The sequence below is a fragment of the Pithys albifrons genome, chromosome 10, assembly GCF_047495875.1.
Source record: "Pithys albifrons albifrons isolate INPA30051 chromosome 10, PitAlb_v1, whole genome shotgun sequence".
Lineage (NCBI taxonomy): Eukaryota > Metazoa > Chordata > Aves > Passeriformes > Thamnophilidae > Pithys > Pithys albifrons.
Window position 1 is genome coordinate 24,295,274 of NC_092467.1, and position 14,708 is coordinate 24,309,981.

A 14,708-nucleotide genomic window follows, 5' to 3' on the forward strand; every position below is an offset into this window, starting at 1 on the left:
TTCCAGCAGACTGCCCAGGACCATGTCCATATGGCCTTTGAATATCTCCAAGGACAGAGATTCCACAAAGTCTATGAGCAATCTTTCTTACAGGTCTCTAGCAATTATGTGGAATAAATCCACAAACACTTTGTATCTTGGCCAAACCCTCAATTTTTGCTATGCCTTTAGTGATGGACCAAGTGAATGAAAGTCTAGGGATGAGTGCTGTAGACACAGGTTCCTCTGAAAGAAAAAGGATTTATACAAGCAGGGTTCAAGGAGGTGAAGTCTCCATTTTGCTTCTCATCTGAGGGTGTCAAAGGTGGATATCACCTTTAAATTAATGGACAATATTCAAAAACTCTGCCAACTGGAAATGCTTAATCAGTGTGCCCAGATCAGGACCCGCCTGGGGGTTTGTAAAAGAAGGAAGTAAATCAAGCCAGGATAATAAAAGAAAATCCATGGTAAGTACCATGTCATGGCAGAGCTGACCTTTGATGATTATTTGTAATTATTTGTATGTTCTAAACTTCAGTGCAGACTGCATGGTAATTGCATATGGATCTACTAAGTGTAGTTACACAGTAATCTACAGGAGCAGGTAAGTGCTGTGGGCAGTAGCACACTTAGGCTGTGACCTCCGCAAATTACCCTGTAGTAAGAGACTAGTTATATGATTTATACTAAGTCTCTTTGAACAAGAGTTCTACTTCAGTCCTCTTGTTGTCACTCTTAACACTGAGTACAACTGAGTAGTGTAACTGTACTAATACTAGTTCTCCATAGCTAAGACAGCTACTGTAGGTAGACAACACATTGCTAAAGCAATTATTACCCTTTCTAACTTCAGTGTGTTTCTGTTGTAGAAGACAGTTTTGCTAATGCAAGAGTGATACATGCAACAAGTATGAAGAGCCCAGTTTTATTTTCTCCTTGTTAATATAGGTTATTGACTTGCTGAGAATTTTACCTCTGTGAGCCTATTTAAAGCAGAGTTATGTAGTAGGTTTGTAATTTGTGATGAGATGAGATTAATTCAGTGTGTCATATAACTGATTAAGCTGCTTCCTCTCTTGAATACTTTCTCAAGCTCTCTCTGGTTTTCAGTGTGGTAATGGCCAGTGCTATTGGTATTCAAAGCTTTGAATGAAGTAATTTAATTTTTCAGCTCACTGTGCCTCATTTGTTTTTCATTTTGCTTATTGCCAGTACTTTGATGCTGAGTGACTCTAAAGCACCCTTGCCACTACCAGTATTCATGCTGGCCCTTATACCTCCAAGGAAAATTGATATGCCAATTCAACCAATTGGAGCAATGTTTGCAGGAGCAAATACACTCTTTGACAAGGGGTAGCCTGTCCTTGTAAACTAGCAAGTACTGAAATAGGTATAGACCAGACTTTATTCACTGCACAAAGCTTGCTCATTTATTTGCCCACACCTTAGAATTAGCTCACTTGGTAAGAGGCTATTTTCACTTACTTAAGAAATAATAGCTGAACAGTTAATGTGTTGAAAATTTAGCAGGAATTTCCTAAAAATCTGTATTTTCATAAGCATTCAATGGTCTTGTTTGGTGAAAAACTTTAATGAAAAGCAGATGAACATAATATATCAGATGTTTTCCTTAATTGACAGCCATGGCTTTGTGATTTAGGAGATGGTCTGATTACTAACATGTTTTCATTTTTCATCCTATATGACTGCAGCCTTACATCTCTTTTTGTGAAAGGATCTCGCATTTGGAGATGTCACTGTCAAGTCTTAGGACTGGTTTTTTTTCTCTCGAACCCTAGAATTTTTTAAAGTGTCAAATGATCCTTTTACGCTCCTAGATAGAGAGTATTGCCTAGATGTATCTCTTAGGAAAAAATACTTCTTTGGCTAGAAAATTACAATTTTCTTGTACTTAGCTGCAAATGTTCTGTTTGTACAGAACATTCCTAATGATCAGACTGGATGAAAAAAGTAAAGAAGTGCAGTCGTGGAGGGCAGAGTTGGCTGCCCTACATTGATGGGTCGGTAGTGGTTTGTTTGAAGTGTTCTGCCAGTGTGTCTCAAAGATGCTCATCTTTTAACTAATTGTGTGTTATTGAAATGCCCTGAATTTCTACACTGAAGAAATGGCACTGGTTCTTTCCCAGCTGCTTTCCAGTGCAGGGGTAAGGAGAGATCCTGAGACCAGTGCTGGGATGCAAAAGAGTGACGTGCTTATAGACCTGCTTGCAAAATCCAGGAGCATGTACTCTCATCCATCTCTAAAACATCCAGTACTCATGTACTAAGTGAAAGAACATATTTCCATGTGCCCCACCTGTTTTTGTATTAAGGACTTTGTATGTCTTTAGTTAAACGCCACCCTGTCACCCGATCCTGTCAGATCTCGGAAGTTCAGCCGAGTCAGCCCTGAATTAGTACTTGGATGGGAGACCTCCTGGCCATACTGGGAGCTGTAGATTCTAGTTCCGAGGTCTTCACTGTCACCATCCAAGCTTGCTCAGCCGTGGCAGATGAACTTCAGGAGTTAAAAGGGTGGGGCCAGTTCTGTGCACGCTGTGCCTGACCTAAAAAGTCCACTGTGCAGGCTCAAAGGACACACCCACGTGGGTAGAGCCCTTCCCAAATCTTTGTTTGCAAAGCGGAGCCACCGTCATCAGTAGAAGAGAATATTTAATTATTATCTACAGAATCAATTCCTAAATAATGATCTCTCAACTGTTTACTTTTTCTTATAATGCAGCCTTCAAATCCTTCAGGTTATTGATCAACAGAGAGATTTCCAGGCTACGTTTGCTTTGTTTTGAACAAACCTTGGCTTTACCTGAAGATTTCTTCTCCCTGGAGTAAAATGCATGAAGAGTTGTGAATTCTTGCACTTAACTTGGCATCATTACTCTTTTTAAGTTAGAGAGTCGCTGCCCTCCATCTTTTCCCACTTCTCTTGTCATCTTTAGCAGTTTCTAACATGCGGGAATGTGTGGAGAATGCCAGAGATAAAAGTGGAGTTAACTAATAACGACTTCTTCAGGAGCTGCCTTTGTGCAGTCACTCAGCCCACCAATCTGCCCATTTTTCTTGATCTCTTTTTGTATTTCAGGATCACGTTGTCTAGGGAAAAAGGGCTGAAGATTGTTGCAATGAGTTTTTTTATAGTTGAAGTAGATGAGATCATCCTTAATCAAATATGCTCCTTCATCTCTTTGCTGGGTAGTGCTTTTTAAATGCAGTCCTCCAACCTGACTTTTGACATGCTGGAACTCTCCATTAACAATATGCAGAGAAAACTCCTAAAAATTGCCAGTTGCCAAAAGAGATTTCTGGCAATAAAGTACCCAAGATGGGAAGAAGGAATGGGTGGTGTGAAACTGCACAAGTGGGCCTGCATAGTCCCTTTTTATCTTTGACATTGATTCTGCAGGTTGTGGAGCATTCTTGTCTCACTGCACTTAAGTGTCAGCTTTAACCACTTGAGTAATCTTGGTGGTTTCATCACTTCATGCTGCAGCACTCAGGATGTGCCATCCACCACAAGCTGCAGAACGGGGATTCACACAGCCATGGATTCGCTGAAGGATAATTGTTTTATATTCTGAAGCGTAAAGCATCTGTTCTTATGAAAATACATCCTAACTGCATTACAGATAATGTTGGTCTCTTTGTTTCTCTCTCAAGACAGTGAATTAGGTGAACCTGATCTGAAAAGGTTCTTCAAAGTGATTGGTTTTAAATTTATTAACTTTTGTATTCACTCACTATTTTCGTGGTATTCTATTATGAGGAAAACTGGCTATTCTTATTTGCCCTTTGTACTGCTAATTACTCTGACTTTCTATTTTTGTTCTAAAACAGTCTCAATCTTTGTTGGCATCCATAAAAAACCCGAAGCATTGGAAAGAGCAAGTTGCAGCCCTTACTGCTTGTGGAGTTTTCTGACTTGTAGTACTAATGTAATTTCATTAGGTCCAAGATTTAAGTATTGATTTCTTGGGAGAAGAGGAAGGTTTTCCTTCAGCATTAAATTTACTTTAGTGTCTACTTCATTCAACTTTAGGTCTCTAGTTTTAAAATTCCATATTTTTCCTGTCTGGAAATGACAGAAAATTAAGTCCTATGATTTTAAATTTCTTATGGATGCTGACTTTTGTCTTGTACTGTAAATACAGCCTAATTAAACCTTTATGTACAGGATGAAATCAGAGGGAAGCACAGTGCTTTCAGCTTCTCTGCTTTTTTCCTAATAAATGCAGCTGTCACAGTGAAGGAAAAATTAGGTATTCATAAACATTTCAGTTTTATTTAGTCACACTTAAACTAGATTTTGTAAGATTTCAGTTATTACTGTAAATGCTACTCCTTGAAATAGCTGTCTATAAGCTATTTTCACTTTATAGCATCAGATAAGGACACATGAGTTTTGACAAGTTGAAGGCTATAGAAATCTTTCTGGGAGATAGATATCACTGAAAGTCTACCACCACATCTTTCATAAAGTGAAGGGAGGGTGAAGAAGGGGAAAAGAGAGAGTAGTTTTTCAATCTGCTGTTAAGCTTAAGGGGACAGATATTATTCTTCTAATGTCTGCTCTGCTGAAATGAAAAACTCACTGACAGTAATCATTTCTTTGACCTACCTATCTGCACCAAGAAAAGAGAAGCAGCCTGCTTTTTGTCTTAAAATGTTATGCACGTGCACAGCATGTGTCCTCTGTTTTGCAGAAAATAATCTGTTCCTTTGTGAGCCTTGAAATGTTCGACTGCTTTAGTTCTGTATGTGAAATTTTTGGTGCTGGATAGATGTGTGAAGCTTTTGCATCTGAAAACCTGCCATGCCAGTAAAATGTATTAAACTCAGTTATCTGCCCGGTCCTTGTTCTGTTTTCACCTCGTCGTGTCTCAGAGGTGCTGTAACATACCCAGCAGTGCCAGGCAGACAGTCTTTGGTTAGTTAGTCAGTTATCCAGCTAATTATTTCCTTAGCTTCCCAAGCTAACTATCAACACTACAAAGTACGGTGCAGTATATTGTGTTACAGTCTTGCTATGGCCAGCTAGACATTTGAGTTGGCCTGGTATATGGAGCAAATTTTATTTTGAATGGCCATGTGAACCTTGATCTGAGGCTTTATCCAGAGTTTTACGTGTGCTCTGTTGTTTTAGGTGGTAAAAAATGGCATTGATGAGGTCACAAATGTGAGAGACAAAACTGCCAATGTCCAGGGAAGCAGAGGGATTTTAAGTGTTTACTTTCTTGCCAGTCGGTGTGCACAGAAATTGTTTCAGAATCGTAAAAAACAAAAGCAAACCCAATAAATTCTCCTGTCATTGTGCTTCTCCCTAAGGAAACGCCACATCTGCTGGCAGGACAGCTTAAGTAGCTTGATTTCTGCATAGCTCTTAATTTCCTGTATCATAAAGTGCCTTGAAAGCAAAAGGCGAAGTCCCTCACGTTTTATTGTAGCCCTAAGATAGCAAATACTTAACCATGTGCAAATTTTACTGTTCAAATGAAGTATGTGCCTCCATATTTCTGTAGGTAGTATCAAAACCCTTATATATCCCTGTAATTTATACCTCACTTAAATCACACAGTGAAAAATTACATTAGAGAAAAATAAATTCTTCAATAACTTCACCAAGTCCTTCAGCTCCATATGAAGTACCAGTAAACAAGTGTGGTGTTTGTGTCAGCCTTTGGTCTTGGAGAAAAAAGGATAAGGAAAGCTGGCAGCATGTGTGGGGGAATTTGCTTATAATCCTGAAATTTAAATGTTCTTACCCTTCTGTTTAGTTATGTCATACATTATGTATGAATATTAATGTAAGTTTCTTCTTAAAGAATTTTTCCTTGATTAAAAATAGCTATCTACCCAGCTAAGGGTAGTTGATGAAAATGTGTTTTTACTTCAGATTCCAAACATTCAAATCAGTTTTTTCTCCTTTAAGGTAAGGATTCAGTGAGAGATTTAATCTGAAGTGCTTTTCCCAAGCAAAGGGATAAACAGTAATAAAACCAAGACACAATGTAATTCATAGAATTTCAGCACAAGGCATGAAAAGAGACTGGTATTGCTATAGTTGGTGAGACAGTGAGTTAAATTTTCTTTGAATTGTTAAGATATATTGCCAAAAGAATATTTTTCCCTTAAATAGATTAGCGACAAGGTAGTAACTGTAATGCATTCCAAGTTTAAAATGCATTTATTCCATTTAGAAAGATTAATTTCATCCTTCACTAGCAAATTTGAAATGTTTGAGCTCATTCAAGATAAAACACTATTTTTTAACATAGAATAATTTTAGCAGTATTTAGTACTCTTAAAATCATAAAGACAATGATCATATAAGATGCCAAATAATTGAAGCCCTTACTTGTCTTTAACATTAAAACAAGGTAACCAGAGAAATGAGATGCTGCAGGTGATCCTGTGACTGGGGATTATCTGCATTACCTCATCTGCCTGTCCTCGGTGGCAGGATGAGTCAGAGCACTGCATGCCATCAGATGTGATGAAACAAGATGCAATTCTTTAAAAAACCCCACCCAAACAGTAATATAAATGCAGCTTGTCAAGATTGAGTGTCCTGGTTTTTTGGTGTGCTTGAAGTTTCTTGCTAACCTGTGCATAGAAGCATCCGTGGTGTAACACACCTCAAAAGGGAGTGCAGTTTTCATAAAAGTGTTTTATTCCTGTTGCTTGTGGTATTTATATATAAGATTTAGCTGAATAACATCACATATGCATCCCTCCTGTTGTGTGGTATCCTTCAGACTAAGGAAAGCAAGGAATTTCAACTCCTTTGCTTCCTATTGCTCTGCTCCCTTCTGGCACTGGAGACTCCAGAGGTCGTGGTTTGTTTTAGAGCAGGGCGGCTGCTGCTGCTGCTGCTGCCATGGAGGGCAGTAACAGAACAAGGGAAATAACAAATCTACCTGCAACAAATGCACCTTTTACATGCTTCTGTGCTAGGGCTTGCATTCACCAAAAATAGGTGGGTTTCTTCCTGAGTCCATCTGGAGACAGGGGTGTTGGCAGTTGCCAGATGACTGCAGACTGCCATAGCTTGTGAGGATTTTCTCTCAAGTTAAGCATCTGCTCATTATTGAAGGGAACTCAAAGCTTTGGGAGGGCTACAGTCACTGTGATGTTCTTATGACCAGCCCTGGATTTTAAAAGGTTTTGATGTGATATCTGTAAATGATAACATAATTTCTTTTCTCCTCTAGCCCGGGTCGCTCTCCAGTTTCCTTTGACAGTGAAATAATAATGATGAATCATGTGTACAAAGAAAGGTTTCCAAAGGTAAAAAATCACTTTTTGCATTCAATGAACCTGTGGCCAAGCTCAGAATTAATTTGTAGTGCTTGTTGGAGGAGCCCTGCTCTTGTTTCATTTCCAAGCAGTGCAGTTTGCTGAGAGTTTGAAGCTCCTTTCTCAGCTTCATATGTTAATTCTACGGTAGAAGAAATAAATTTAATATACATAGAGATTCAGATGGAAAAGGCAGTAAAGTTTTCTGTATGTATTTCATATTTACTAAATTTCTGATGTCTTTTATTGGCATGACAGATGCTCATGGGAGTAAGAACAAGGCCCTGCTTTGGCTTTCCATATATTTTTAATTAATCCTTGTATTTTTCTTTAAATTTCAAATCAGATCAAGTCTGGAAGAGGAGTATTTTGTTTATTTTCATATGTATTTTAAACAGCTATTTTAAAGAGTAAGTTCAAAATGAACTGAATAATATTGTCTTTATTCCCTGTATAACTGCATTAAATTTACTTTCCACTGATCCAAACTTCTTTGGTTTGGTAGGTTTTCCATTTACATATTGGAAATGCAAAGTTTTATTTTAAAGTCATTTCAGATTCTACTGGAGGTTTTGACAAAACCCAAGTTTGCCACTGAGGCTTTTGGTACTAGAGAAGTAATAAGGATAGATTTGTGCTTTTAGAAAAAGCAAACTGAACGTTTCAGTTACACTGAAACGTGCTGAAGTGATCTGCAGTGAAAGTAAATATGTTTGCTCTTTAAAAAGGTGAATACTGAGATCTATGGAAACAAACCTGGGGGGTTAACAGCTCATTGAAATGAGTGTAGATGATTGTGTATCCCACAGCTGTTGATATGGCCATTCCTTCCTGTTCCACCACCAACAAAAATAGATGTTTCTCTGGAGACAGGATATCAGGGCTTAGAGGGATAGAAATGCTGTGTGTCTATTGCTTGGGGCAATGATTTTTTTCAGCTTCCACAGTCTTGTCTAAAAGTTCTGAAATCTGCCTCATATCTTAAATCCTTACTCTGGAGACCAGAGAGAAATACAGCCTCAGGACCAAGATATTTATACCGTCATTTGCATTTTCAGAGAGCGTGTTTTGATTAATTTCCGTTGTTTGCTCATGTGAGCATAACTTTTGTGTAAGATATGCTATTTTTATTCTCAGCAAAATGCTATTGTATTTTGGAATATTTCTCCTGCAATTTGGAATTGCGAATGTTAACACCCTACTTGTTTATGTTTTAAGATCTATGTTAGTAAAATTCAGGAGTAATCTCTCTCCATTCTGTACTCTTAGGCCACGGCACAGATGGAAGAACGGCTGGCTGAGTTTATTGCCTCGAATGCTCCGGAGAACGTGCTGCAATTAGCAGATGGGGTCCTAAGTTTCATTCATCATCAAGTTATTGAACTGGCCAGAGATTGCCTAGATAAATCACGTGAAGGTCTTATTACTTCTCGGTACTTTTATGAGCTGCAGGAAAACTTGGAGAAACTTCTCCAGGATGTAAGTGCACTCTGGAAAGTAGAATATATAATTTTAATTGAAACTTTAACCAATAAGCCAGAGGTTTGATTTTAAGAGAGAAGATATGGATTCTAAGGGAGGGGCAGCAGGTGGGAGTGTCAGGAGATCTGAGTTGTTCCAGTCTGCTGTTAATCTACTATGGGTGAATTTGAGTGAATCATTTCATCTGTGAACTTTGTAGAAAAATTAAATATGCATATCAGTAAGTCAAAGGCAGTCTTTGCCATTTATGAGAATTGGGTTTATTCAGATGAAGGAAATTACTGAACTTTTCTTTCATGAACTTCAAGACTCTGAATGACTTGTTAATTTAAATAGTGCCTTCAAGGAGTAAAAATGCCATATTTTTTAATGTTGTTGTACATTTTTCATAAAAGATTTTCTTGAGCTGAACTCAGTCCATTTGTGAGTTTTTAGTACTTCAGTGTGTTTTGTGGTGTTCAAAACACATGAAAATACACAAGGGGGCACAATTTTAATGCATGCTCAATGTGCTTCAGCTGCTTATTAAAAATGGCTCTTTTCCTTTTAAATGACAATGACATTAAATTTAAATAAGTCTCTTAGAATTTATGCTGTAACTGTTGTGAAGAGTGAAGAGTCAGGACTATTACCAGTTCCTGGGTCCAGACCTCTCTTTGGGAATGTCTTCCTAATCCTCTGCTTTGATTTAGTAAGATAATCAGACTGAAGAAGCAGGATTTATAGAGACTGCAGTCTCAGATAACAAGCATCACAGAGGCACCTAGAAACAGAACACCTGAAATAATTTGTTTTCTGTGATGATTTTTATAGTCATTGATCTGTTTCCCAACCTACTGGCATGAATTGCCTATCCCATTTATATGAGTGTGATGGTAATTTTCCAAGTATTTATTTTATGTGAGAAAAAAATGACCCATATTTAGATTTCTGATGTTCAACTTGGATGGGGAATATAGTTTTGACAGATCAAGAGAAGTAGGGAATATCTTTTAAGGGCCTATATGGTTGTCTGCCTGTGGGATATCAGTAACCACTTGTGGATGCATGTGGGTCCCCCGGTATCTCTGTCTGGAAGCAGAGTATTTGCACATGTCGGCTGTGAAATAAGGGGTCAGGCCACTTTGGTGTGGCTTTGAAGTTGGAAAGGTTTCATTAAAAGTAGGTGTATGCACTCAGTGACATCTCCCACATTTCAGGGGTGCAGGGAGGCTACAGTGTGTTTTACTGCTACTGGTAGCAGATCCTTGGAGCCTGAAATTCTCCCTCTCCCAGACTTTCCTTCTCTGTCTGTGGACAGAGATTTGTCATACCATAAGGAATTAAGAGAGCCTTAAACTAGGGCTGGCCACTTCCAGTCTGTGTTTTCAGTCCTGTCTTCTGACCTGAAGAGGTTAATCATTGTCTCAGAGGAGGTGGGGGTCAGGTAAATCAGCTTTTTCTCCCCTCTCCCTCAGAACAAATCTTCAAAACACACTTCTTAAATGTCCTTTTCCCCTTGATCCTGTGGGAATTATACTGCTGCTCTGAAGCACAGGGAAAGGTGGCATCGAATGGTTATTATAGAAGATACAATGGTCATCTCTGAGCTTGTTCAGGAATTGAGGTTGACCCCTTCCTCCTTAACGTCTTCTGCAGAGCAGGGGTGAGAGAAGAGTCAGCTCTAAAGTTTAATTGATTTGCTGTAGAAAGTAAGGTGGGCTAGAGGTGATTAGAAGGAAAGTTTATAGAGACAAGGGAGGCAGAACAGGATGGGAAGGAAGGGGACAAAGACATTAAAGACAGCAAAGGAATGCCAGAGGCTTCATTCCACATCTTTCTCATTTATTTTTTATTCTGTCCTATCATAGTCCCTTGGCTTATCTTTTTTATTTTAATATTTAAAGCTACTTGTTTCCTCTACTCACTACTCTGTGCTTTGCCTTCAGACTGCATTCTACAAGGAAATAATTGGGACCTTTCAGTTGAAATATATAGAAATTGGTGATAAGATTTCTTTTGGATGGCTCACCTGAAACACAAGAAGTTTAGATTATTCCAAATTTGATGGCAGGGTCTTAACCTTTGCTTAGCTTGTAAGGTATCACAGAGTTACACACTACATAAATAATACCAATTGCAAGGTCGTCCAAAAAGCTCTTTCACTTAGGCAGTTGTATGGTCTGTGCAGCAGGATATGTAGTTTTATGGTATATTTTTATAACATACTGAAAGATTGGGAAGATACTTTATTGGTGAATAATGAGGTCAGCAAGAGGCAGGAATACTCACAGATTTCCTTTATTGTGAACGACTGAATTCTTCTGATATTCTTTAAGGTGCTGATTCTGACACCTGGTAACCAATTAAACTTGCACAGCATTTCAAACCATAGAAAGGAAACTTGATTTAATATGTTGCCATTTGAGTCTACTTTATATTGTAAAAATGTAAAACAGAGTAATTTGGTATATAAATAATGAGCATTTTAAATACACCAGACCAGAAAGCTTTTAGAAGGTTTTTAGATCCTGGCTTTTGTAATAACGTGCCAACAAATCTCATTAGTTATGGCAAATGAGATCTTTTCCCTTGTTTGGAGCGTGAAATATTGTCTTTTAGCCAGAAAACTTATTGCTTATTGCATCATTGAAGTTATCATGAAGTGAAAATAAACTTAAGATATTTTCTTTATTTTTGAAAATACGATCTTGGATGTCACACTTCACACTCCCAGTAAAAATACTGAAAAATGAGACAAAGCACTTATATAAAAAAGAACATATGATACTCAGTTCTTTTTCTGTTACCATTGGTTAGAAGATGGGACAGGACCTCAGGTTACTGGGGAATATAAGATCTGTTATTGCTTGGCTGAATTGATGAGGTAAAACTGGCCAAAAGAAGTCTAATGACTGTTGCGTAGGTGTAGCCACTTGGCCAGGAAAGTGAAGGATTACAGGTGTTTCTGTGCATGGAACAAAAGAAGTGGGAGAGTATGAGTATTACACTGTGGTGACTGATGTTGCGCATTGGCAAATGGATATTCTGATTGGGATTGCTTTCTTAATGGGAGCCTGAGTGTAAATATATTAGTTATTGGTTTTGCAGGTCTATTGTTTTGGTTTCCATCAGTATATTAGCTCAATTACAGCGCTGTGACTTGCATATATCCCAACAATTGGCCCTGCTGAACCCCAGGGGAGGACAGTGATTTTAATTTCATGCCCCAGTAGCTACAGTTAGTGACGGATGGGTCTTTCAGATAAGGCAATCGGTTTGTAAATTACCCCTCGCTGCCTCCTGTACACGTGTCACTGGCAATGTGTGCAGGAATGGCATCAGCCTCTACCCACAGTCCCATCAGCTTCTCCCTCCTCCCCTTGGGAGGCAGAGCAGGGGGAAACCCTGAAATGCCACCAGCATCCTTCAGGCAAGCGTGTTGTCATGGGGGCTGTGGATAAGATGGCACGTCTGGTACCCGGCACATGGAAGTGGCAGGCAGAGCTTGGCCGTGTAACCCTCCGGATCCCAGGTCCTGGGTTCAGGCTACAAACAAGACGTCGGTAGGAATGTCTGGGCTGTCCTGTGCGAGAAGGAAAGAAGAAGAGGCAGTTTTACTGAGGATCTTGGAAGAACAGTGCTGTGCAGAGATGATGGCTGAGTGGCTGTTACAAGTTGTGTTTGGTTTTTCTAATCAATTTTTCTCTTTTCCTTTTTCTTTTTTTTTTTTCCTTTTCTACAGCATTTGGCAGTCATGGTCTGGCTTTTCATTTTCCAGACACCTGATTAAATTAGTTACATTTTTAAATTATTTTGTCTGAATTGTCATAGATAAGAAAGGGAGAAAACAAAAGGGCTTGATTTAAAAGCCTAAGTTCGCTTTAAAACTATAAATGGATACAAAATGATGAATTATACCTATTATATCTTTTTGCATAATATAACCTATGTAGAGAGGAAGAAAAGGACTTTCCAATCGCATGGCTCTTATTTCAAATAATACAAAATTGTTGATGTTTTATTTATTCATTTCAACGCAACTAACCCCTGGTGATCTGGAATGGCTTTTTAAATATGAAAGCATTCATTTTTTTATAGAATTCATATTTTAACTCATAAGTTTGCATAATGCATTAGGGGACACAAAGTGAATACCGATCGTCTTCACTGTGATTGTTTTCTGGTTTATAATTAGAAAATACCTTTCAGGTAAAAAAAAAAGGCAACTAGTTTTAATACTTTCAAAATAATCTTCCTTTTAAGGCTCTATAGCCAGGAAGGATCTCTGATGTTGTTTTTACATAATGAACTAGCAGGTACATAATTCTTTTCAAGGTTAGAAATCTAGCCCCAGCTATTTAGTGCAGGAGACAGTCAACATTTCTATTCTGACCTCTGTCAGAATCAGAAATAATGAACCTTTAAAATTCTTTTTTGTTTAGTAGCAAAGCATCAGAGATATATTATTTAAAATGCTGCTTGTGTATTTATAGCTCTGAATTTCTGCTTCCCTGTGTTTTTATTGTTCTTTTAAGGTGATCACAACTGGTGATTTGACTTCTTAGACATATATGTCTTTTTCTTAGATGTTGCTAATGAATAATGCTAAATGAAGCTTCTAGTTTATTGGTGCTTGCATCCTTGTTGATAAAATATCATTCCTATAAGCACCTGGCTCATTGCCAACAAAAACTCGCTGGTTAAGTTCTTAACTCTGTATTTGTGGCTGTGTTAAAATGTAATTGGGGAACCTTGGGGGAAAAATAACTATACATTAAGAGTTTGTGCATGTCATTGGAGCCAAGTTTTTATCACTCTGCAATGAAATACAATTTTATTTCTGCTCCAGGGCTTATAATGTAACCATTGTGTGCTTCAGCAACAGAAGAGTAATTTGGGAACGTTGTTCAAATTTGTCTTTGGGGTGGGATTTTTTGTGGTTTGGGTGGGGGGTTTTTTAATATTATTTTAGTATGTTTACTGTTATAAAAAGACACCCTTTCAGACACACACACATGTATTTTGGAACTAAGCCTTGAATTTTTACTGGAATCTGGTAAAGTAATAGACAGGAATAAATCCTCTTTATTAAGTTTCTGTATGCTCTTTGCTTTGTTTGTCTGCTTGGTCCTGCACAGCATACAATGTAATGCTGGGGTTGTTCAGCAGGACTGATAAAAAAAGAGAAACTGAAGTTAAGTTTTCCTTGATGGTGAACAGAAGTAGTTCAAATTCTATCTGACAATAAAGCCTAGAAATATGTGTGGCTGTTAGTCATTATCTAGATGTCAATGTTGTGTGGAAGGTAAAATTGAAAAAATCAGTACTCCTCTTTTCATTTTAAAAAATAAACTAAAACCACATTGTATCTAATATAATTGATAGATGATATAACACAAATAGAGCCTTTGAAATATCTCTTGCATGACAATAAGAGTCAGTTGTAATGGAAAAGCTGTAAGTAACTTGGCTGAGCTGAGCTCATTGCGTGCCCTGACACAGTCATGCTTTTGCTGCTGAATTATGGTCACTGAGCTGGTGATTGCTCTGTGTTCAGCAGATGATGTAGAGAAATGAAGGGTTCAGTGCTAGGACCATAATGTGATGTTCTGCTCTCCACAGGCCCACGAGCGATCCGAGAGCTCCGAGGTTGCCTTCGTTACGCAGCTTGTGAGGAAGCTGATGATCATCATCGCGCGGCCGGCTCGGCTGCTGGAGTGCCTGGTGAGTGGGGTCCTCAGGAGGGTGTGCAGGATCTACAGAGTGGTGTGTGCTTGAGGAGATAAGGAGCACACAGCCTTCATGAGAAGCTTTAAATTCTCATTAAAACATTGATGAAAAATAAATTGATACTTTAAAAAAAAAAGAAGTACTAAAGTGTCTTTTGACTTAATATAGAAGTGTCTCTCCACTGGACTGTCAGCTGCAACTGGAGCTAAATTATATTTTAG

At 38.3% G+C, this 14,708-nt stretch overlaps 1 protein-coding gene across 3 annotated transcripts in view; it reads left to right on the plus strand.

The window, feature by feature from the left end:
* Positions 1-14,708, plus strand: part of MAST2 (microtubule associated serine/threonine kinase 2) — a 186,784-nt gene that overhangs the window by 136,624 nt on the left and 35,452 nt on the right. For all 3 annotated transcript variants that reach the window (XM_071565756.1, XM_071565757.1, XM_071565758.1), the window contains 3 exons: positions 7,209-7,284; positions 8,563-8,772; positions 14,380-14,481. In XM_071565756.1, the coding sequence (XP_071421857.1) occupies positions 7,209-7,284; positions 8,563-8,772; positions 14,380-14,481 (388 nt within the window). The remainder of the gene's footprint in view (positions 1-7,208; positions 7,285-8,562; positions 8,773-14,379; positions 14,482-14,708) is intronic.